General features: G+C 41.4%; 1 protein-coding gene across 1 annotated transcript in view; it reads left to right on the forward strand.

Moving 5' to 3' along the window:
* The window catches only part of IL1RAPL2 (interleukin 1 receptor accessory protein like 2), a 1,150,952-nt gene that overhangs the window by 458,900 nt on the left and 665,547 nt on the right, over nt 1-26,505 (forward strand). The window contains exon 3 of the mRNA XM_056540576.1: nt 17,890-18,163. Within this exon, the coding sequence (XP_056396551.1) occupies nt 17,890-18,163 (274 nt within the window). The remainder of the gene's footprint in view (nt 1-17,889; nt 18,164-26,505) is intronic.

Raw genomic sequence — 26,505 nt, forward strand, 5'->3', positions numbered from 1 at the left:
ACCTTCCGCTTCAGTCGGAAGTATTAGCCAAGTGGGATCACAGTCCAATGGGACTAAATTACGTGGACTCCCTGTCTCCTCAAGTCCTGTCCTCCCTGAGATGGTGGGTATACCTTTAGGATGGCAAGCCTCTAATCCCATCTGTGTGGATCATACATACCACAGATGCATCACTTGTAGACTGGGGAGTTCACTTATTGGACATGACAGTCCAGGGGACCTGGTCTTCCCAGGAAAAGAGGCTATCTTCAAATCTCCTGGAAAGGAGAGCCATCAGATTGCCCTTATTCCATTTTGCGCCTCAGATTCAAGGGAAGGCAGTAAGAGTTCAATCAGACAGCATGACAGCTGTATTGTACATCAACAAACAGGGAGGCACGAGGTCACAAGGTCTCTTGAGAGAGATACGTGTGATTCTGGATTGGGCACAGTTGAACCTCACCCATTTGTTGACCTTTCATACCTGGGGAACTCACAATGTCACAGCAAACCACCTGAGCTGGGTCTTCCAAATGGAGAGTGGTTTCTCCATCCAGACATCTTTCATCAGATCTCGCTCAGGTGGGGTATGCCAGAGATCGATCTCATGGCAACGAGGTTCAACGCCAAGGTGGAGATATTATGCTCCCTTTACAGGGAAGACAATCCTGTGGCGGTAGACGCTCTCTTAATCCTGTGGAGGTTCAGGCTGGCCTACATCTTCCCTTCCTTTTCCTTGATTCAGAGCGTATTGATGAAAATCAGGAAGGACCCAGCCTCTGTGATAGCCATCATTCCATACTGGCCCAAAAGAGCTTGGTTCACTCAACTCATTCAAATGAGTCAAGGTCAATTTTGGAGGCTTTCCCCAGAGCAAGCAATAGTGTCAGGGGACACTCACAGCTGCTCGAACCCACAAATGTTCAACCTCACAGCCTGGAGGTTGATCAGACCCTTCCACACTTAGAAGGGCTTTCAGGTGCAGTTTGTAGGGCTCTCTGAAGCTACAACAAAAGCTTATGGAAGAATTTGGAACATTTTCTCGTCATGGTGTCGCTTGCACCAACTATCCTCCAAGAATCCTTCCATTCCTACCATTCTTCTATTCCCGCAAGCAAGATGGATTGGACAAATTATTATCATCTTCCACCCTCAGAGTGCAAGTTTCTGCTATATCCGCCTCCCTCAATAGGTCTCTTTTTCAAGACCCCCTAAATAGAAGATTCCTAAAAGGAGCTTCTAGAATTAAGCCTACAATCATAAGCCCAATCCCTGCATGGGATTTATCAGTCATGCTCAGGGGGTTATCTTCTCCCACTTTTGAGCCTTTAGAGGAGGTGGATCTAAAGTTTCTTACACTCAAAGTTACCTTTTTGTTGGCCATCACCTCTGCAAAACGAGTCAGAGAACTTCAAGCCTTCTCAGCTTTTGAGCCCTACATTCAGTTCTTCCCGGACAGGGTTCTTCTTAAGTTTTCGCTTATTCCTAAAGTGCCAACTTTTACTAGCATCAACCAGGTTATTTCTCTTCTTGTGTTAGCTCCTCTCCCCTCCTCGGAAGAAGATAGAGGCCTTCGTACCCTCTTGAGATGTCTCAGGATTTAGCTGGATTGATCCAAGGAATTCTGTAAGGATGAAAACCTTATCGTTTTTTCTAGTGTCTGTAAAGGACACAAAGCTTCCAAACCAACTATTAGTCGCTGGATCAAGGAAGCTATTCAGGAGTCTCATGTTTCTTAGGGTCTGGAGCCCCCTGGCTTTGTCAAGGCTCACTCTACTAGAGCAGTAGCTACTTATTTTGCAGAGAGAAGCGCAATTCCTTTGGAACTCCTCTGTAAGTCAGCTTCCTGGAGTCACACTTCACTTTATTTCACACTATAGAGTGGATTCCAGAATAGCTAGCTATTCCTCCTTTGGACGGTCGGTCTTATCCTCCGCCAGGCATGAGTGCCCTCCAATGGGGGTATCTGCTTGCTAATTCCCCATCTGTGCCACTGGTTAGGACGTTAGGGAATCGTTAATTTCTAACGATAATTTGTTTTCCCTTAGTCCTAACAGTGGAACAACAATCCCTCCCTTGTTCCTGTTTCTTTACTTCTTGCTAATACACAAAAGGCAGGGGCATTCTTCCCATATATGTATGGGGGGGAGGGTCTAATTACACATTCAATTAAGAGGTTGTCAATAAAGTTTCCACCAGTCCTAGCCAGTCCACAGAGGAAGAATTCCCCATCTGTGTTTGGACTTTTGGAAAACAAATTATCGTTAGAAATTAATGAGTCTTTTATTGAGTAAGTGAGCCTTTTTTAATGGGAGTTAGCAGGCAATGGATGTTTTGTTTAAGAACATGACATTTTGATTAAGAACCTGACATTTTAAGGACATACACCGTAAATGTACGGTGCAGAATAGTGTCACTTCACGCACAGCACCATACATTTACGGCACGGCTGTGCTGCTAGTGCAGGAGCTGTGCTCGCTTTATTCATGGCGGGTCCCAACAGCTGTCAGAAGCCAGGGACCTGCCGGTAATGGCCGACATCAGTCATCGCACTGATGTCTTCCACTAACCCCTCAGATGCCGTGATTAATACAGATCACAGCATCTGCGGCAGAGGGGCAATTAAAATGGCTGATCTGATCACCTGCGGCACTTCCACGGGGAACAGATCAGCCAAGATGGTGGACGGAGGTCCCCTCACCTTTCTTCGTCCGTCTCCCGGGGTCTTCTGTACTGATCTGCCTTCCAGCAGACCAGAGCATAAGATCGCTGATAATACTGATCAGTGCTATGCATAGCACTCAACAGTATTAGCAATCTAATGATTGCTATAAATAGTCCCCTATGGGGACTAAAAAAAAGGGAAAAATAAATAAAATAAAAAGTTTTTAAAAAGTAAAAAAAAAATTTAAAAATCCCCTTCCCCAATAAGTTTTAAATTGCCCCTTTTCCGCATATTAATACGCAAAAGCGTAAAGCAAGATGAATAATAAACATATTTGGTATTGTCGCATGCATAAATGTCCGAACTTTAAAAAAAATATAATGTTCATGATACCCTATGGCAAATGGCGGAAACGTAAAAAAAAAATCCCAAATTTCTGCTTTTTTGTCACATCAAACTGCAAAAAAAATCATAAAAAGCGTTCAAAAAGTCACATATGCGCAAACAAAAAAAATTGAAAAATAAGAAAGTTAGAGGTGGTCAAAATTGTGAAATTTTAAACTTACTGATTTTGTAAAAAAAAAAAAAAAAGTTTGAGATTTTTAAAAAACAGGACAATAATAGAAATGTATGTAACCATGGGTATCATTTTAATCATATTGACCCAGAGAATAAAGAAAACATGTAATTTTTACTGTAAAGTGTACAGCGTGAAAACGAATCCTCCCCCCCCCCCCCCCCCAAATTTGCTAAATTATGATTTTCGTATACATTTCCTTAAACAAAAATATTTTTGGGGGTTTACCATACATTTTAGTGTAAAGTGAGTGATGTCAGTAGAAAGTGCAACTGGTCACGCAAAAAACAAGCCCTCATATGGGTCTGTGAATGGAAATTAAAAAGAGTTAAGGATTTTAGAAGGCAACGAGGAAAAAATGAAAACGCCAAAATAAAATTGGCTGTGTCCTTAAGGTGAAAATGGGCTGTGTCCTTAAGGGGTTAAAGGGGTTATGCCATCTTGTAAAATTATCCCCTATCCTCTGTAAAGTTGTCACAGCTAATTGTGGGACTGCTACCCCCTCCATCCCCAATTTCCAGAACAGGGCCCCTATTTTCCAGTTAGAATGGATTGGCAGGTCATATATGTGCAGTGCCGCTTCATTCATTCTATATCGGAGCCACAGAAACAGCCGAGTACAGTGTTTGATTGTTTCCAGCAGCTTCCATAGAGAATGAATGGAACGGTGGTGTGCATAGGTTACCTGGGGTCTCCATTCTCAAGATCGCAGGGCAGTTCTACCGCTGTGGATAGGGAATAACTTTACAAGATGGCACAACCCCTTTCAAGTGAGAGTTTTTAAAGTACTTTGCCATTAATTCTATTCTTCTCAAGATTGATTAGTGTGAGCCATGCCTCAATACACACAACTTTCAGAAAACATCAACAGAGACATTATATAATTGAAACTGAAAAAAGGCTATGAAGCGCAAGGTTAAAGGGCTACTCTTCTGCCCCAGCGTCCACAACATTTTGTTCCGAATGCTGGGTGCGGGCTGATGGGGTCATGATGTCCCAGCCAGGCCCCTAGTGATGTCATGTCACACCCCCTCAATGCAAGTCTATGGAAGGAGGTGTGGTGTCACAAGGGGCGTGGCGTCATAACCCCCGCAGCCAGCACCCTGCGTTCGGAGCAAAATATTTTGAACGCTGGGGCAGTGGAGTACACCTTTAAGGTGTCCCTGTCATTTGCAAAAAGTTATGGCGTTAACACAGAGACTTGTCTAAACTTGAGCAGTCAACATCTGTGTCTTCAGACCCACCAGTCTTTAGAATGAGGCAGGAGAAGAATGGGGCTGTGCACTTTACTCCTTGGCATACTGCGATCTCTGTCGCAATGCAGGCAATGTACTCCTTAAGATTACAGTGAAGTGCACAGCTGCACGCTTCTCCCTACTTGTTCTAATAATCGGTGAGTTTCTGAACACTGAGACCCTGACTAATCAAAACTTTTTACATGTTTCTTTCTGTGACAAAGTTTTTTTTTTCAAATCACAGGTACACTTTAACTTTTTTTAAGACCTGCTTAGTCAGAATATTTATTGTACCCCTAATAAAACAGTTTGTGGGTACCGAAACACCTTTTCAGCTAGTTGTACACTTACTTTTCTGAATGATGGTTGTTGTTCATTTGCAAATCTCATTCATATTTTGTGGAATTTTTCCTAGTAAAAATTGATTTAAAAATCAGCAGCATGTAAATTTCTATGAATAGAATAGGTGGGGTCGGCAGTTTTATGGTCGGTGGTGCAATCACCAATATTTCAAGCAAATTGTTATTTCACATCCCCAATCTCCACAGGATATTGAGGATAAGAAAAAAACTACAATTTGCTTGAAGTATTGGTGAGTGCTGCGACTATTCTTCTACTATGCGTTGATTTTTTTTTCCACGTTCACCAAGTGCTGGGACTATTTGTCTACTATGTATTTTTATTTATAGACTTCAAATCTATGCTACATTTGCTGCAAATACATGTGTAACACGTGGATTTTGATGTGGGTTCGCCTTGGATTTATTGATAAACCCGCTTTAGACAAATCTGGTGCTTGTGTGGTCTAAATCTTAATGTTCATGTCTGTTGGTTATTGTGTAGCTACAGTACCTGTAACACTCATGTTTTAGAAGACAGGAACACCAGTGGATGTGGATCTGCTGGACCTGTGTGGCAGATGACTCGGACTGTACCAGGGAGTGGAGTCTAAGGTGCCGCTGGTTTTCACCAGAGCATGCCGCAAAGCGGAATGGACTTTCTGCAGCACCCAGGTCGCAACCCCTGGCACGGCTCAACCACACAGGTGGCTGAGGAGATGCGAGGCACAGGAGGGATAAGGCAGCTCATAGTCAGGATAGCAAAAGGTCAGGGCAGGTGGTATAGTAGCGTAGTCAGGACGTAGCAGGAGGTTAGTAGGCAGGTGGCAGAGGAGCAAGGTCAGGTCACAGAGCAAAGGATCAGATACACGGCAAGGCAACTCTCAGGAATGCTTTAAGGCATAAGGCAATAAAGATCTGTCAGGGAAGTGTGGGAGGAGGCTGAGGAATTTATCAATGAGCCACAGGTGTACTACACTAATGGGCACACTGGCCCTTTAAATCTTAAAGCTTTGGTGTGCATGCGCGCCCTAGGGGACGGGGACAAGTGCGCCAGAGCAGAGAGGCAGAGGCGGGGGGCAGGAGAAGGACCTGGTGAGTGACAAACTGGGATTCGCATGCAGCGCATCCCGCAATGCGAATCCCAGCCCGCCGGCAGCAGCAGGTAATGGGCCCATACGCTCACAGCCTGTGTGTGTGGCCGGAGCGCATAATATAACAGTACCATTGTATAAACCCACAGTGGGGCACAGAATTATGGACACAACTTTTTTTTATATCATTTAGGCACAAAAACTATAATAGCATAAGTAGATGTCCCATTGTCTTTTCTACATTCTGTTCCGACTGTGCAGTTTGTTTAACCATCACTGGTGATAGGGTCCATGCACATGATGTAGCTGTTTGATAGAGTCCTGTACCCTATAGACCCTAGAGTTCTACACTATTGACCTATAAATACACCATATGGCGCCATGTGATAAGGTTGCAAATTATTCCTAATGAAAATGTCTCTGCAGTACATCATGCGTATGAACCCATGAGGGGAAAAAAAAAGCATTCAGAGGCACAATGTGAACCAGTGGGGGTCTTTGGGTGCTATTTAATGCTAAGTGCATCTTTTCATACTCTTTGATATTACATTTTTTTTTATAGCTCATGTTTAAATCCTGAATGCAGAATAAGTTCTGGATCTCACATAAAGATTGGCATAAAAAAATGGTTTTGCTTAAACCTAATAAAGGATTCCCAAAAAGAGAACACTGTACCGACCACTGAGATGCAAGGCATCCAGCAGAGCACCTCCCTCCTCAGGGTCATTGGGGGTAGAGATTTCATTAATGTCTTCCACTTTGTTTTGTTTGCCTGAGAACTAAGGGTACAATGGTTCAGTAAGCCAATAATAGAGGTAATTGAAAGGACAGGTTTGAAAACCAAGATGTTGACAAGGCAACTAAATAAATAAAATGTGTCTTTATTGTATTATTTGAAACCGTATAAATGTTATGTTCCTTGGTGTGCGCGACACTTGAATCAGCAGCTGTTATCCAGCATCTTATGTGACACTGGTGACAACAGTAGTGAAACCTATCAAACTTTTTTATGTGTTCTAACTTTGAGATATAACTAAAATAAGTAATGTTATTTGCATAGCACTAATAAAAAAAAAAGCAAAAAACATTTCATAAACAGAAAGGTAAAAAAGCAATATAATTTTGATTAGTCACTGTTGAAAACCCCCACTTTAATTGTCTGACTGTATAATGCCACAACACTCAGCCTTATTGTAGATGACCCAGACCCAAAACCAAGTTCTGCTTTATATTCAAACATGTACAGCAAGCAGTATAGAATGGGATCCTTTGTTTTAATCTAACCATATATGTGAGTACTTTAGTTTCTTCTCATTCTCCTAAAACATTCTGAATAATTGAGCTGGTTTCCTACAAAGGTTATGTCCAACTTAATGTCCCTTTTCATTGCTGCAGTGTCCCACTGCGTCACTGCATGTTTGAAACTTGTTGGTTAGGGGTTGCATTATTACTGCCTGAACCCCTTAAGGACTTAGCGTTTTTCAGTTTTTGCATTTTCATTTTTTCCTCCTTACATTTTAAAAATCATAACCCTTTTAACTTTCCACCTAAAAATCCATATTGTGGCTTATTGTTTGTGCCACCAATTCTACTTTGCAATGACATTACTCATTTTACCCAAAAATCTATGGTGAAACAGAAAAAAAAAATTGTGCGACAAAATTGAAGAAAAACTGCAATTTTGTAAATTTTGGGGGGTTCCGTTTCTACGCAGTGCATTTTTCGGTAAAAAAGACACCTTATCTCTATTCTGTAGGTCCATACAATTAAAATGATACCCTACTTATATAGGTTAGCTTTTGTCGTACTTCTGGAAAAAATCATAACTACATGCAGGAAACTTTATACGTTTAAAAATGTCATCTTCTGACCCCTATAACTTATTTATTTTTCCACGTATGGGGAGATATGAGGGCTCATTGTTTGCGCCGTGATCTGAACTTTTTATCGGTGTTTGTTTTGATCAGACTTTTTGATCGCTTTTTATAAATTTTTTAATGGTATAAAAAGGGACCAAAAAATGGTTACTTTGGAATTTATTTACGCCATTGACCGTGCAGTTTAATTAACAATATATTTTTATAGTTTGTGACATTTACATATGTTTATTTTTATTTGCACTGTTTTTTTTATGGGAAAAGAGGGGGGGGGGGTGATTCAAACTTTTATTAGGGAAGGGGTTAAATCACATATATTAACACATTTTTTCAAATTTTTTTTGCAGTATCCCATAGGGGGCTATAACACTGCACACACTGATCTTTTACATTGATCACTGGCATGTATTAAAATGCTGTGGTGTCCCGGCACCGGATTGCATCCGCTGCCTTGTGGTGAGGTCCCCAAAGTCAGAGTCCCTAGGTGTAGGTGGGGTCCTCATCCTTAGTTAACTCCTTGTCACCCCTTTTGTAAATAAAATTATCTACATTTAATGTATATATTTATATAGTAAGTGTACTTGCCTAGTTAGCGTCGCAGGACCTGCAGGTCACGTGATGCGTTCCAAAGACTCTATGGTTTGTAGTTCAAGGACCTTTGGAGGAAGTCAGGTGTTTACCCATCGGGCTATGTAACGGTGAGTGACAGCTGACTTGGACCAATCCAAAACGGCCCTGCCCATATAAGGGAGCGGTGGCCATTACTCTCTCTCTTGTTCCTGAGCTGTTGACAGGGAAGGATCTGCGCTGCTGTCATCAGTGAGTTAGGCCCGAGCCTTGCGGCGACGGCTGATCTTTACAAAAATGTGAGTGTAATCAATCCCTAAGCACTCTGCAAGATCACCGGACCGTATCTAACCCCTAAATCCGGACGGATCTTCGCAAATTACCCTAAATTCAGAGACTTATATCAAAAGTCAAAGTCCGCAACAACTGTGAGTCACAGAAGTGTATGGAGACTGTATTACTGAGACTGTTACTGTCCATTTGATGTACCGCAAGTCTTTAAGTAAAGTTTATCCAAGTTCAAGTTTAACTACCTTGTGAACCTTCAGTCATTTTATGCATGCACCTATCGTTACTGGGAAGGGCGGCGATAGGCCGGAGAATTACCTCAGCATACTAGCCCTCAGCCTGGCGTCACAAACAATAGGGTTAACCTTAACCCCTGATATACTAAAGCAACACCCTGACTATACTACCCCTACCCCTGAGGCCTACCACAATGCCGTTGATCAGTATTATCGGTGCTTGACTGCTCCTGCCTGGATCTCAGACACAGAGCAGTCATTCGCCGATCGGACACCGAGTAGGCAGGTAGGAATCCTCCCAGTGCCCTGTAAACTGTTTGGGATGCAGCGATTTTATCGCAGCGGTCCCGTACAGCCCGACTGAGCTGCCAGGATACTTTCAGTTTCACTTTAGACGGTCAACTTTGATCGCTGCGGTCAACTTTGAACGCCGCGTCTGAAGGGTTAATACAAGGCATCACCGCGATTGGTGATGTCCTGTATCAGCCTCGGGCCCTGGCCATTCATGGCCGCCGGGACCGACCCGATATGACGCGGGGTCACCTCTTGACCCCGCATTATATCGCAGGAGCCGGAACAGGACATAAATATACATCCTGCGTCGTTAAGGAGTTAAGTCTTTATAATTTGAACCAATTTTTACAGAATGCATAAGGATAAACACATACACCTAAATCAGGTATATGCATTATATTTTATACTGAAGAATGTTCAAAGCCAGGGAAAAGTTTAGCTTCGGGACCTCCTCTTTACATAGTAAAACAGAAAATTCTCCTGTGAAGAATCACTTTTACTTTGCAGTGGTCGGGGATTTATCAAGTGCGAAAGTCGCACAAAAAGTGGCAAGCCCTCCAAAACAGCGTAAATGTAAGCCAGCCTGGACCTTTCTTACAAAATGGCTTTGGAGAGCAAATTTTTATATTTCCTGCTGGCAGCCGTCATGGCTCCAGCAGGAAATATTATATTGCAACTGTACAAAGGAGCCTGGGCTGGCATCACTCTGCAGCTGCCAAGGCTCCATCTGATTCTATCCCCGCTACCCTAACTTAATGACTGGGACACTGATTTACTTCCCCCTTGTCTCCCACCCGCCTGCACCGCGCATCTCCCATCTGTGTGCTACCTGTTGCAAGACTACAACTCCCAGCATGCCCTTACAGTGAGGGCATGCTGGGAGTTTTAGTCTTGTAGCAGGTAGTGGGTGGGAGATGTGCGGCATGGGGGGTGGGAGACAAGGGGGGGATGTAACTCAGTGTCCCCATCATTAAGTTTGGGTAGCGGGGATAGAATCAGACAGAACACAACCTACACCAAATATAGAACTTAAACACTATGGATGCTGAAACCGCATCCAATCACAGATTGGCAAGACGCCACAAAAATATTAAACCTATTAAACTTGCCCAATTATGAATAAAGAAATTCCACAAAAATTCATGTCAATCAAAATAATATACTTTATTGGGAATACATTATGTTGCAGTTCGAAGGTGATAATCCTGTCTGCAGCTCCACTTATTGTGGCAAATCCTGCCGACTCCACCAATTGAGGTTTTAGAATTAGAGTAAAACAAACATTCCCCTCCTCCGACTGTGTGCTTTCTTTGTTAGAGTCCCTAAAATGGCCACCAACTATATGAAACGGAAGCAGGAAGTACAGGCTAAATTTATAGGGCCTAAATATGTTTGTAAACACCCAGAGACACTGATTAAGTTTTGTACAACTATGAAATAATTGTATAAGGTATTTTGGAAGAAATGTCTTGTACCAGCAGTGTATACCCACGAAATCAACAATCCCTCAGTAACAAGCAAAGTTGATAACATTTATAAAAACATTAATTAGCTAAACCAAATAAGACATACATACAAGCATTAATACGATAGTACATACTCTATGTTTAGCAAACTAGCATGAATCTACCGGGGTGATACATGAAATATTTTGTGTAGAAATGATACAATCAATATACTTATCCATCCCAGGCTAAGGAGCAGAAGATGCTCCCCTCTTCAAGGAAGATCCAAAGGAAAAGAGACAGAGGCCCATATGGTTTCCTGTGAAATCCCCTAATGCCCCACCCATTTGGCTTAGTGTCCGCCTGCTCTCCTCACATAACGTGGAAAAACAGGTTCTTTAACCACGCCTACTGTGGCTGTGTTTGACCGTGGGGACAGGGAAATGTATATACTACATGGGATATAATGGATGTAAAAACACATAATTTCAATATCCATAACACATGATAAATAACAAAATTGATATGTCCCACCCTCCCTATGTAAAAACATATACACAATGGATGGACAGGTTAAAATCAATTGAAAATCCTGAATAACATACATTATCTACAAAGATGAAAAATATATATGTATTTATGTATATTACACACCAGCTGAATTAATAATAAGCTATAAGAACCAATATAAAGTGACCCATGCCATATATATATAAATAGATGTTATGTGAAAATAAATTGTAAACCATAAACTATAAAGTGACTTGTGCCATACAAATGATGCCTGATGTATAGTCCCACCAGGATCAACTACAAAGTGGACACATAATAAAGTACAGTATGTTAAACAGGCTATGTGCAACTATAGAAATGAAATCCAGCAGGTAATAAACAATATGATGACTGCATATGTACTAGGCAACAAGGACACCACAATAGTAACCACACTGATACAGACCAGCAAAAAAATGATATGTAGATGCCTCCAGGATGTTCCCCCACCTCACACTCTGACGCGTTAGCATATACTAAATTAGCCAAATCATATAATGCCTGTTATGTAACATCCAGCATTCACTTGCTATGATCATAACACAGATCAGGTTACTTGGTTCAGAGGTCAATTGAACAATTGCTATACAGACCTTCTCTCAGTGGAATAAGCACATATATCATTAATAACTGCGGACGACATTGATATTATTCCTCTGTAGTCTTTCTTTCATAAATGCAGAGGAGTTACTTGGGATATTGACATAATAATTCCAAATAGTCCCAGGTCTGCCAAAGGACATAACCCCTTGTCATGGCAAGAAGACATTGGCTTCTGTCATACTAACCTTACCATCTCCATTAATACATTGGCAAAGTGCCCCTAAATGATGAAAAAAAAAGACAACAATAATAGATCTTAGTCTCTTCCACTTTGGTAGAATGTTTTGTATTAAAGTTTTTTATTTTTTATTTAATATAAGTTTTGTGTTGACATAGATTTTTTTTTCCTTTTTACAACACACTTTCTTAGACACCAATGTCATTATAAAGGTTGATGAATGAGATGAGGATACAGCATCTCTTTATCAAGGATCTTTGCCTTCCTGTAGCCTAAAGGACATATGAATTATAAATCAACCTTCTCCAATCAAGGTCAAAGAAAACAAAGTAACATTTCGTGTTGAGCCTGTTTGTCTTCGGAGGTGTTTGTGGTGTAGAACATGCACTTCAGCTATGACAGATCAGCCTGGACTAGAGAGAGAATATAAAATTATGAGAACAGTCTCCACACTTTATTATACCAGTTTTAGTTACTTATATTTCTTTATGTTCTGGACTATTTCCCTTTCTAATATTTTTCTTTACCCCTTTAATGTAACATTTTATCCATGTAGGCTAAAGGAATTGTATGGACCTGCATGATCACCAGCAGTAAGACGGCTCTGAAAACTCAAATTCAGTATTTATTGTTGTGCGTTCCAAGTCCCATTGTCTAGGCACTGACTGCCATGGTGCTATTATTGCTGATGCTGACTGTTTTATACTGACAGCCCGAGGCCTAAAAAAGACCCCTAGGCTGTTCAATAATTATGATTTCTAGGGTTTTGCTTGGGAAGTTTACAGTACTACTGAAGTTTTTCTACAGTTGTGCTTCATGTGTTTTTTCCACTCAGTCAGCACTAGGAACATGCACAGTCTCCATAGACAGCAATGTATATCTGAACATATTCTATAAAAAGAATGAACATGATCTTTCTTTGGGCCTAGTCTAGAATTAAAATTTCCATGTCGGAAATATAGCAGTGTGCACAGTGCAGCAGAATCCCATGGAAAACAGGGAGAGACTGCTGCAACGGAATCTCATCTTAGAAATTTTGTAATGGAAACATACCCTAAGACGCCATAAGCCACACTACCCTCTGTCTCACATAAGCAGTCTAGTTATGGTAGTTTAGGTGATAAATCTTTTATTCCCAACATATACTGGAATGTTTGCAGATTTTCTTTTCCATATGGAGTTATTTTCCATCTTAAAGGAAATGAATAAAAATGCAGTCACGTGTTTCTTTTATGTGATGCTGCTTACTTGAAACCCACAGGAGTATATATATATATATATATATATATATATATATATATATTTATGTACCAGGCAGGCGGCCTTTATAGTACAGTGGTCCCTCAACATACGATGGTAATTCGTTCCAAACGAGCCATCGTTTGTCGAATCCATTGTATGTTGAAGGATTCGTGCAATGTAAAGTATAGGAAGCTGTACTCACCTGTCCCCGCCGCTCGAGATGGTGTCCCCGGGCCTCCGCTGGGTTCTCCGCTGTCTTCTCTGATCCTCCGCTGTCTTCTCCGGTCCTCTGCTGTCTTCTCCGGTCCTCTGCTTTCTTCCGCAAGGCCTTACTGGGCCTGCGTAGCGACGTCATTACGCCGCTGCGTACGCCATTCCTATTGGATGACGTGCGCAGCAGCGCATTGACGTCATCGTAGAAGGCCGAGAAGACACCGGAAGACCAGCGCTGGACCCGGAGGGCACCCCGGAGCATCGTGGAGGGGTAAGTAATACTTACCGCACCACACGGGGAACATTAAGCTGCTATCCGGCAGCAGCTTAAACATTTGGCGCTGCCGGATAGCACTTAATGCGATGGCCCCGACATAAAAAAGCATCGTATGTCGATGCTGACATCGACATGCGATGGCCTCTGAGAGGCCATCGTATGTCGATTTCATGATATGTCGGGGGGTCACTGTACTGCTGCCTTCTGCGCACCCTATGGAGCCGCTCAATGTTTCTGCTTTTTGAAAATTGGTAAAACATTTTACCAAATTTCTGAAACAAAACACAATAGAATCTCCCATTGACATTACACTCTTTTTTTTACTTTTTTGTTTTTGGCTGAAATAGTTGGCTAGTCACTGTGTGGATCGAGCTTTATGTTCATTGATTTTTCTAAAGCTTTTAAACACTTAAATTATAGAACATTTTTTCAAATAACATGAACTTGTTCTCCTCTCCTTTCGGAAGCCTGTATTCTTTGACAACGAGTGGTTTACTTAGTGGTAAACATGTCCCTTTGCCTCTCTTACTGGAGGAAATTTTCACAAAGCATCTAAGATGTGTGGTGTGATGAGCCATTAATTTCCTAATGGATAAAGCGCTGTCTGCCCAGTGCTCTTCATTAATTCATTTCTCTAAATTTGCTGAATATAAACCAAGCAGATCCTCCGGTTGTAAGTGAGTTCAAACCACGAATAGTCTTTTATGCTTACTGACAGTCAACTTGTTTAGCAATTTTTTCACGTTGTTGGGGTTTAATTGCCAGCTGAGTTGCTACATGATCTTAACAGTCAAGGACACCTCTGGTTTGAAGTCCTGATTGTTCCATTATTTTATCTTTTCCTATGTTCATTCACAGAACTTTGAGTTAAAATAAAAGCCTACATGGATCAAGCTAAACTTAAAGTTAATGTTGAAGTCACATTTTTCTGAGGACTTGTTATATTTGAATGCAGAAACTGTGTAAAATTCTTTTGACTGTCAAGTCTGCATTTCCTGAGCTTTTTATGGATCTTCTTCAAATAGCTATACCCTCAATTCATCACAAATAGACAATGTGACAGCTTTTTGATGTTCATCTAGATAATTGGAGGCTTGCTATATTCTAAGTTTAGGTATTGTGACCTAAAGATTGGGAATTCATTTTGTGTTATATAAGTTATGAAATGGAGTAATTCTGTAGCCTATAGTGAGTGAACTGTGTCACAGGAAGCAAAACTATTCTGGGATCGGCTCGACTTTGTCAGGTTGGAATTTTGGTTGTGAGCCCTATTGGGGACAAGGAACAGTGTTAGTTATAGCAAGCATTGTACAGTACTGTGAAATATGTTTGTGCTATATAAATAAAGTTATAATTACTATAATTACCTATTTTTAAAATTGTATCCAACAACATTCATATAAATGTGGCGGTATTTGGTATTGCAGCTCAACACATACAAATGAATGGTACTAAGCATAGCTATACTCATATGAGTACTGCAGAGAAGTGGCTCCTTCCTTTTGATCTGCTGATCAATAGTGTTGGGCACAAATATTCGCATTTTTAATTTTTATCGCGAATATTGCAAATTCTCGAATATTGAGAATGTATTCGCTATATATTTGAAATTACGAATATTCACTTTTTTTTACCGAATATGCGTATATTCGCATATGGGAATATGTGCATATGCGAATATGCGTATATGAAAATATTTGCGAATATTCGCATATTCCTTCTTTTCACCCGTGGGCTAATTAGAATGATTCAAATACACTTGTCAGAGGTTATCAACAACATTCCTAGCAACCAATAGTAAAGCTGCCCACCCCCTCACTGTTTTCTTCCTCGAATATGCGAATATTCACATATGCGAATATAACGAATACGCGAAATTCGCGAATATAGGACGAATATTTGCGAATTCGAATATGGCCAATGCCGCTCATCACTACTGATCAATGGGGTTCATCCATTGTCTATCAATGTTATATCTAAGAAAACCTGTAGTTATCTTACAAAATAAATCCTTCATGAAATAACCATAATCCTTTTAGATGATCCTTCTCTATTTGTTAAAGGGGTACTCCGCCCCTCGACATCTTATCCCCCATCCAAAGAATAGGGGATAACATGTCTGATTGCACTGGTAGGGCCACTGGGACCCCCATATTCTCGAGATTGGCGAACTCCGCTCTGTACCGGATGATGGGCGACCACAGCCATCACGCCTCCTTCATTCATGTCTATGAGAGGAGGCGTGACGGCTATGTACTAGCCATTATGCCCTCTCCCATAGACATGAATGAAGGGGGCGCAGCGTGACATCACAAACACAGATGCTTTAAACTTCCGTATTCAGAATGTTGCAGTACCGGCCACTCGGACCCTCAGTGGTCAGTCATCTTATCCCCTATCTTTTGGAAAAGGGATAAGAAGTCTAGGGTCAGAGTACCCCTTTAAGCTGTTCCATTTGCTATTTGCTACAAGTGAAACTCCAAAAATTTGAATATTGTGCAAAGTTAATTTATTTTAGTAATGCAACTTAAAACGTGAAACTAATATATGAGAGAGACTCATTACATGCAAAGCAAGACAGTTCAAGCCATGATTTGTCATAATTGTCAAAACCCCAAATCCCCCCCCCCCCCAATTACTATGATTTGGGGAGCCAGGTCATCTGCTGGTATTTGGTCCATTGTGCTTCATTAAGTCCAGGTTCAATGCATCCGTCTACCGACTGATATCATTACAAAGTAGAATTGGTGGCACAAAAAATAAGCCATCATATGGATTTTTAGGTGCAAAATTGAAAGGGTTATGATATTTAAAAAGTAAGGAGGAAAAAACTAAAGTGCAAAAACAGAAAAACGTTTGGTCCCGTCAGATCCAACAAAAAACATTTTTTTAAATATATCACGCAGTACCTAATCCTGACCATGTACATCAAACTTTTATGTGTCTAGCACCTTTATTTATTTTTTATTACACTTTTAATTTAGTTCACTAGTCTGAATTCCTTTCAAAGGGAGGAGGCATGGCCCTCACTGTGCAGGTCTCCGCCCCCTCCCTCAGTATGTTGTCCGCTCACATCTCCCCTAGCATTATCAAGACTACAACTCCCAGCTTGTCCTCACTGACAGTAGCGGGACACAAGCTGACAGTGGGAGGATTTTTCCTCAAGCTGTGAGCCCTGCACTCGCAGCTGTCAATCAAGGAAATGTGTCCATGACATAGGTGATGATGCATGGACACAGCAAGACTAGTATGTGTCCAAGCAGGTGGGGGGGGGGAGTTGTTTGACTGGCTTTTTCAGTGTGAAATACTTAACATTTTCTAATGAAAGCAATTGCAAAACCTATTGGTTTTACATGCTTTCAACATATCAAAAGATTTTGTATCTGACAATGCCCATTTAAGGGGTTAAAGGGACTTCCAACCCCCCTTAACCCTTTGAGGACCCAAGGGATGTATTTGTCCCATGTTTTTAATTGCCTGTATCAGGCAATTAAAAACATGGGACAAAAACGTCCATTGGTCCTCAAAGGGTTAAACTTAAGTCACCCATGTATAAATTAGAAGATGTTGATTCCAGATTTTTATCTTTCTACTCACGTGAATTCCCCCACTGTCTTTGCCTCATTCATTTTCTTTACTGATGACTTTAGTTTACGGAGGTTTTTGGAGGTGATAGTTTCTCTTTTATACCATACCTTATCATTGTACATTTGTTACATTATCCACATATGCAAAGTATTAAAAAATAAGCTGCTATTAAAGGACATCTGCAGCAAAATACAACTTATTCCCTATCCACAAGATAGGGGATAAGTGTTTGATCACAGGGGGTCTGAACGCTGGGACCCCCGCGAGCTCCTGCACAGGGCCACAGCTCTGCCACATCTCTCCTGTGCAGGAGGGATGCCGGCCGCAGCATGACGTCACAGCCGACACGCCTCCTCCATGTATCTCTATGGGAGAGACGGGGAGTAAGCGTTCAAGCCTCCCCGCCTCTCCCTTAGAGCTGTATGGGGAGGGGGCGTACCTTCGACCTCAGAGAGGATGACGCTATGCGCATTAGCCGTTCCCAGTGGACCCCCCACGATAAGACACTTCTTCCTTATCCTGTGGATAGGGGATAAGTTGTCTCTTGCTGCAGATGTCCTTTGACTAATTTTTTAAAACTACTATGAACTGCCACAGCATGTTTTATTACAATTTTTAAGTGATTTTTTTTCTCCTTACAGCTGATGGCTGCATTGACTGGTCTGTTGATCTGAACACCTATATGTCGCTGGCAGGAGAACCGGTGCGAGTAAAATGTGCACTGTTCTATAGTTATATCAGGACTAACTACACCATGGCTCAGAGTGCAGGACTACGGCTCATGTGGTACAAAACCAAGGGGGATTTGGAAGAACCAATTTTATTTTCTGTGGCAAGGATGAGCAAGGATGAGGACTGTCTATGGATTCATTCAGCAGAGGTACAAGACAGTGGATTCTACACATGTGTTTTAAGGTAAATACATTGTCATTGGGATGTGTTGAGTTAAGGTACTTATAAGGTATATAGAGAAATAAAAATCGGATCAAAGTATCTATACAAAGAAGGTGGCTTATACACCACCCCCAGTCCCAGGCGACCCTTTTAAAACCAGTTTTTAAGATAAACACTTTTTACCACTTTTTTGTTTTTTTGTGTCACATATAGCCCTGCGGGCTGCTCAGTGTCGGAACCGGGGGACAATGGGTTAATTCCCCCCCCCCTCAGATTAATTTCCCCCCTCACCTTCAGATCTTTTCGGGACACAGGGATGTCCCGGTTACCTTTCTGCGGCCCGCATTAACTTTAAAAACACAAAGGCCGCCGGGAGGTAGAGCATGCAGTTTCTTAAACTTGGAGTTTTTACTCTTGAGTTATAAAGCCAGTGGCTATATATTTTTATGTTCCTTGTGGCTGCTGTAAAGTAAATCTCTAAATGCTGTAAACACTTACTCAGATATATGTCCCTGTAATGAGTTAAAAAAAGTTATCAGTTTCTTTTAATAATGAAAAAATCTTGTTGATACTGTGTTTTAGTATAAGAACTTAATTACCGTAATTCTCACATAACTTTTTTGGACGAGTATGGGTACAATACTGCATTGCATTTTTTCCTTTACTAGAGCATTATTCTTTTCAAATTTCTGTCTTTGATTTAATAAATGGAAATAATATAAAGCACTAAAGTGCTTTATAACTAAAAATAATCTTCTTACAGCTCATGTAGAACTAAACTATATTCAGACTAACCTACTTCTTTGGTAGGCAGAAAATCACAGACTACATAGAAAGGGTAAACAATAAGCTTACTATGGGTCATCTAAATCTTGAACAAAGGGACAGCAATTTGTGTTAAGGGTCAAAAAGACATGAATGACCTATGACACTCATTGTGTGTCTGAGCATTTACGATGCCCATACCTTTAGATGGCTATCTATAATAATAGTTTACTGTAAGATGTTTACCTTGTTCATATCTGAAGATTTGACCTGATAATGTCTCTACAACTGGCAGAGGAGAATCCACATGCAATGTTTTTTCACTTATTAGTAATAATAATAATATAATAATAATAAAAAAAACTAATGATAATTATTATTTATTATTATTCAATTAAACTATAGATGTCATCAGGAGGAAATATGAGCAACTGAGAAATACTGTACACTCTCTAAATTACTATATAATGGTAATGAATAGAGATGTCACGTATGGGTAGGGAAGAGTGAAGCCCTGAACTCGCCCGCTCCCACTTGCCTTGCCTACTTGCGAACCCGCCCTAGGCGACAGGTCCACAACCACAGTGACAGTCCCTGCTTGAATAAGTACAGGGAGTAAAATGTCAACAAAATAAACTTACAATACAGACGGAGGTTGGGACACTGTAAGGGTTCACACACACTAACAGAAATAATAACTAAAGATACACACCCAATATGTTACAGTCCACAACCCGAGTCAGTACAATACATAACAGAAAAGCCAAATTGCAGAAACAGGAGAGGAATCAGAGAGCAGAGCCAATGGGTAAAATATGCCAGAAATATAAGATACAGTACAAATGCTAGCTAGGAGTATGAGCTCTTTCGCAGGCAGGGCTTGGATGAATACTGAGAGTTTAAATAGGGAGCAAAGCAGGTGAAAAGGCAACAAGGTCAGCTGACCATCCAGAGAACAGGGCACTTCCACAGTAAACAGAACAACAAAAGACCTCAGTGCAGATTAACCCTTCGGGTTCTTACATGATGATGAGCATGTCAAATTCGACAAACTTGGATTTGACCAAAACTTTTGGATTTTTCCAGCTCGGTAGTTTGGCTTGGGCCAGTAAATAGTCCGAAAAAACAGAAAGCATGTTTTTTTTGGAGGATGAAAGTAGCAGGACAGGCAGAGGGCTGTGACTATGATGTAGGAAGAGCAGCAGATCGCATGATAACCCAGGTCTATCATGTGATTTGCTGCTTCCTGTGTCAATCAAGCACAAAGGCCAAGAGGACACATCCAGGGATACAGATAAAAGGGCACTGATGTCGCCCGCAGCATTCAGAGCGCTGGGAACTTGTGCAGAGAGCAGACAGAGGGAAAGAGCAAGACATAGGGACAGTTAGTGGTTCGAAAGGTAAAGATACAGATTAGAAAAATTTAGGGGCAGTTAGTAATTAGAAAGAGAGAGGTAAATATTACAAAGAGAGATCGTGTGTGTGTGTCTGGGAACAGGATTAAATCCCTATACAAAAAGAATCCTATAGGGGCTCCTATACGCCAAAACAGCATATAAGGAGGGGACATCTTAGTGTTCCTTAAAGGGATATTCCAGGAAAAAACTTATTTTTTTAATATCAACTGACTCCAGAAAGTTGAACAGATTTGTAAATTACTTCTATTTAAAAATCTTAATCCTTCCAATAATTATCAGCTGCTGAAGTTGAGTTGTTCCTTTCTGTCTGGCAACAGTGCTCTCTGCTGACACCTCTGTTTGTCTCAGGAACTGCACAGAGTAGAAGTAGTTTGCTATGGGTATTTACTTTTACTCTGTGCAGTTCCCTAGACAGGTGTCAGGGAGCACTTAGACAGAAAACAACAACTTAACCTCAGCAGCTCATAAGTACTGAAAGATTAAGATTTTTTTAATAGAAGTAATTTACAAATCTGTGTAACTTTCTAGAGCCAGTTGATATATATAAAGATGTTTTTTCCTGAATAACCCCTTTAACCAGCTCCAGCGAGGTGCATTAATCTGTGCCACCCACCCATAAAGCGTTTTCAGGTGGCACCTATATACCTATCGGGCCTGTCAACACAGTAGTGAATATAATAGATTTCTACAAACACCTTCAGTACACATGGTGCTGTCATCTCTGCCACCCAAAAAGTATGTTTATGTTACACATATCTAGACTATTGTGTTATACGGTTCTGGTGCATTTCTTATTGTTCTGCAAGCACGTCAGTACTCAATGTGCTGTCATCTCTGCCAGTCAAAAAGCGTTTTTAAGTTACACGTATCTATCCTGTAGTGTAAATACATTTGTGGTGCATTTCATATTGTTACGCAAATACCTTAAGTACTCATTGTACTGTCATCCCTGCCATGCAAAAAGCGTATTGAAGTTACACATATCTAGCCTGTAGTGTTATATGGTTCTGGTACATTTAGTATTGTTCTTCAGACACCTTCAGTACTCATTGTGCTGTCATCCCTGCCACGCAAAAAGCGTTGAAACTTAGACTTGACAAGTAGGTTGGTGAAAAATCACCCAAAAAGCAAAAGAGTAACCCAAAAAACATGTCTGGAAAACGATTTGGTGGGAGAGCAAGGAGCCCAAAAAGTCCCTGCAGAGAGGAGTAGCGTGGACGATGACAAGTTTGATGTTGAACATGATGTGATATTGGACAGGACGTGGGAACCACCTGGGCATGAGTAGTGATGAGCGGCATTGCCAATATTGGAATTTGCGATATTTCGCGAATATATAGACGAATATTCGTCCTATATTCACGAATTTCGCATATTCGTTATATTCACATATGCGAATATATTCGCATATGTGAATATTAGTATATTCGCGTATTCGAGTAAGAAAACAGTGAGGGGGTGGGCAACTTTACTATTGGTTGCTAGAGATGTTGTTGATAACCTTTGACAAGTATATTTGCATCATTCTAATTGGCCCACAAGGGAAAAGAAGGAATACGGGAATATTCTCATACGCGAATATTCGCACATGCGAATATGCGCATATGCGGGAAAAAAGCGAATATGCGCAATTTCAAATATATAGTGAATATATTCGCAAATTCGTGAATTTGCGATATTCGCTATAAAAATTTGAAATGCGGATATTCGTGCCCAACACTAGGCATGAGCTGACGTGTTCCAAGCAGGAGGGTAGTGGCAGTGTCAGCGAAGAAGAGCGTAGCCAAAGTAGGGGAAGAAAGCCTGTAAAACGCAACAGGCGTGGGGCTGTTGGTCTGATGAGCTCAGGTGACGGTGAGGCTTCTGCATGTTTATGTTCCATAAAAAAAATAACATCCAGAGGAGGGGCACAGTCACGTGGGGCAATCCCTGTCTGATATTCTCATGCGTGGAACTTCTTTTCTACCTCACCTGATGCAGAGAACATGGCAATATATCCTCTCTGCAAACAGAAAGTTAGCCGTGGCCAGGGTCAAAGTGTAAGAACTACATCTCTACATAGGCATATGGAGCATCACCACAAGGCCACGGGGGACAGTCTAGATGCCCTACAACATGAGGAAAATGCTTCTGCTGCTGCTATTAATGATCGTCCAGATCCCTCCCAACTGTTTAACAGCCAGGCCTCTTCCACAGGCAGCACATTTTTGGGATGTTCCTCATCAGTGTCGTGTCTTCCTCCTCCCCAATCCCTTCAGTTATCCATTGAAGGATCCATGTTCTCCAGACAACAGTATTCTCACAGTCACGCTATTGTAGTACACCTCAAGTTGTACCCTCCCATATCATCTTGTTGACACCAAGGCCTTCAGACAACTAAATGTGGTGTGGCCAGCCCAGGTGGCACATATCTAGTTGCCATTATTTTGCAAAGAAAGCTGTTCCCGCTTTGCATAATCATGTGGCAGAGAGAGTGTGCCACTTCATGAAATTAGAAATGGTGACAGAAGAAAAAATGGAGGGCAGGGTCTCGTGTAATTCTGTGGGCTAGATTTCCTAGAGCCCTTAGATAAGAGATGTGCTCACCTTATGTGAACCTTGGTTTCATGCATATCACCCCTTCAGATGCAGGGTAGCCGATGTGGGATCCTTGGCTGCAGCCTGCAGAGATGACCGATCTCCTCTTGGGGGGTCGGTAATGGTACGGCGTGAGAGTTTCTGCAAAAAATCTCTGTATTAGCACTGCCTTAATGGATTCATACGCGGAGTCGAATTTATAGGATACTTCTGCCCACATGCGTCGCGTGACAGGTGTGAATCACTAGGCAGGCACTGTAGCCATAGAGGGAATAAGGATACACTGAGGACCTCAGACATGCCAGGCCTGTCCTTCGAAGCACGCACTGACGCGTGAAACGACCGAGGTAGCCTCTGAGCGCTTCAGAATCTTCCCCGATGCTTCCCAGTGATCCCGGACCTCCGGACACTTAGACACGGTCCATGGGGTGAGTGCATGCTATCATTCTTTTGTTTGATGGATTTCATTTACTGTAGCTGTATTTCGTGCACTCAGCAGGTGTCAATTATCTTGCTGGATCCTCACATTGCCTCGCGGATGTATCCTTCATAAGAGCTGTGTTTATATCAGGAGTGCTCTCCCCTCTATCTCCTTCTTCATACCTTTATTTTATAAACACTTCATAACAGTGTTAGACAGAGGTTTAGAGCTGTAAGGCAGTGTTTTGGGGCTTTTTTTTTTTTTGCCGGTTCGGGTCGAACCAAGCCGAACCGAACTACTAAAAAAGGTTTCCTAAAAGTTTGGCGAGTCCGGCATAACAAATTTTTCAAAGGTTCGCTTAACTCTAGCTAATGAATATTGACACCATACAGTTGAATGTGAGTAGATGATGACCTTTAATCTACTGGCCTAGTTTTACATATTCAAATCTCAACATATTTTATGTAAATCAAATCTGTTTTCTTTTCAGTGTATAACTCTGAGATCTCCCCTTTACTTATGCACAGAAGAATTCTTCAGATGTTATGTCATCACTTTCCCTTTTTCATTTTTTTCATTTGGTTTTTGAAAGAAAAAAAATTGAGAAAAACACACATACAAAAAGAAAATTCGTCTGTAAAGCACACCATAAAAGAACAAATAGCATGCATAAGATTAGATTAAAAGTATCGTTCATTCACATGGTGTACATTTAGGTTAGGTTCACAATTGTCAAATAAAAACAAGAGAACATGTACACTGCTCAAAAAAATTAAAGGGAACACTAAGATAACACAGCCTAGATCTGAATGAATGAACTAGTCGTATGAAATCTTTTCATCTTTGCATAGTTGAATGTGTTGACGACAAAATCACACAAAAATTATCAATGGAAATCAAAGTTATTAACCCATGGAGGTCTGGATATGGAGTCACACTCAAAATGAAAGTGGAAAACCACACTACAGGCTGATCCAACCTTGATGTAATGTCCGTAAAACAAGTCAAAATGAGGCTCAGTAGTGTGTGTGCCCTCCACGTGCTGTATGACCTCACTGCAATGCCTGGGCATGCTCTTGATGAGGTGGCGGTGATGGTCTTCTGAGGGATGTCCTCTTAGACCTGGACTAAAGCATCCGCCAACTCCTGGACAGTCTGTGGTGCAACGTGGCATTGGTGGATGGAGCGAGACATGATGTCCCAGATGTGCTCAATCGGATTCAGGTTTGGGGAATGGGCGGGCCGGTCCATAGCATCAATGCCTTCCTCTTGCAGGAACTTCTGACACTCCAGCCACATGAGGTCTAGCATGGTCTTAGGAGGTATTAGGAGGAACCCAGGGCCAACCGCACCAGCATATGGTCTCACAGGGGGTCTGAGGATCTCATCTCGGTACCTAATGGCAGTCAGGCTACCTCTGGCAAGCACATGGAGGGCTGTGCGGTCCCCCAAATAAATGTCACCCCACACCCTTACTGACCTACCACCAAACCAGTCATGCTGGAGGATGTTGCAGGCAACAGAACATTCTCCATGGTGTCTCCAGACTCTGTCACTTCAGTCACATGTGCTCAGTGTGAACCTGCTTTCATCTGTGAAGAGCACAGGGCGCCAGTGGCAAATTTGCCAATGTTGGTGTTCTCTGGCAAGTGCCAAATGTCCTGCATGGTATTGGGCTGTAAGCACAACCGCCACCTGTGGATGTCGGGCCCTCATACCAATCTCATGGAGTCTGTTTCTGACTGAGTGGACACATGCACATTTGTGGCCTGCTGGAGGTCATTTTGCAGGGCTCTGGCAGTGCTCCTCCTGCTCTGCCACAAAGGCAGAGGTAGCGGTCCTGTTGCTGGGTTGTTGCCCTCCTACGGCCACTTTCACGTCTCCTGATGTACTGGCCTGTCTCCTGGTAGCGCCTCCATGCTCCGGACACTACGCTGACAGACACAGCAAATCTTCTTGCCATAGCTCAAATTGATGTGCCATCCTGGATGAGCTGCACTGAGCCACTTGTGTGGGTTGTAGACTCTGTCTCATGTGACCACTAGAGTGAAAGCCCCACCAGCATTCAAAAGTTACCAAAATATCAGCCAGGAAGCATAGGAACTGAGAAGTGGTCTGTGGTCACCACCTGCAGAACCACTTCTTTATTGGGGGTGTCTTGCTAATTGCCTATAATTTCCACCTGTTGTCTGTTCCATTTGCTCAACAGCATGTGAAATTGATTGAGTGGACAGTGTTATTACACAGAAGTGTTATTGACTTGGAGTTACATTGCGTTGTTTAACTGTTCCCTTAATTTTTTTGAGCAGTGTATTTTTATTATTATTATTATTATTATTATTATTAACTTTTTGGCTTAATTTTTGTGTCTTAAAGTTTTTACTTTGTCCCCATTAGAACAATTGAAAGGTGAGGCCTGAGATTGCAGGTACTGAATTTTGCATACAGTGCCATAAACTACATAGTTTGGTTACTAAGTGTTAGGTGTCAATCCTGGTCATAGTTGTTATCTGTCTTCCAGATATTTCCCTACCAGAATTGAAAATTGATATAATTTAACACATTTTCCCAAAATTGTTGTGTTTGTAAGCAAGTCCAGATACCATGCCAAAAATCTGTAAATGGTGTGTTACATTTAGGGCATACGGTTTTTCAATCTGGATGTTCTGCTGTGGGAGGAAAAGGAATCCCATAGAATGCTTCGCTCATTAGTTTGAAATATGTCTCTCTCTCCTTTATATTTATAATGTACATGCAAATATTTTCCATAATTTTAAGATCAACTTTATCTTGTTTATTTTTTCAAAAACAGTCTATTCAATACAAATATCACTGTATTCAATGTATTCAAATGTTTTTTTCTGGTCTACCTAACAAAAACAAAAAAAATTCTGTAAACCACTACATAATGTGGATATAATATGTCTTATGGGATGCATAATGTCATTATGTCAATGACTTAATCTTTGTTGGTAGTTTAGTGTATATCATTTGGAAGAGGATGTTTAAATCACACGGCACTCCCAGAGTTCTATGTGAATGATGTTCTATGTGGTGTAGTCAGTTGATAACATGCTGGGATAGATATATTTTGTTATAACCCCTGGTATTTGGGGAACTCAGTGAATCTGGTTCTGCTTTACAGAGTGTTCATTTATGGAGCGTTAGTCTGGGTCTCTTTC

This window comes from Hyla sarda, chromosome 9, assembly GCF_029499605.1.
Source record: "Hyla sarda isolate aHylSar1 chromosome 9, aHylSar1.hap1, whole genome shotgun sequence".
In the NCBI taxonomy this organism is placed as follows: Eukaryota; Metazoa; Chordata; class Amphibia; order Anura; family Hylidae; genus Hyla; species Hyla sarda.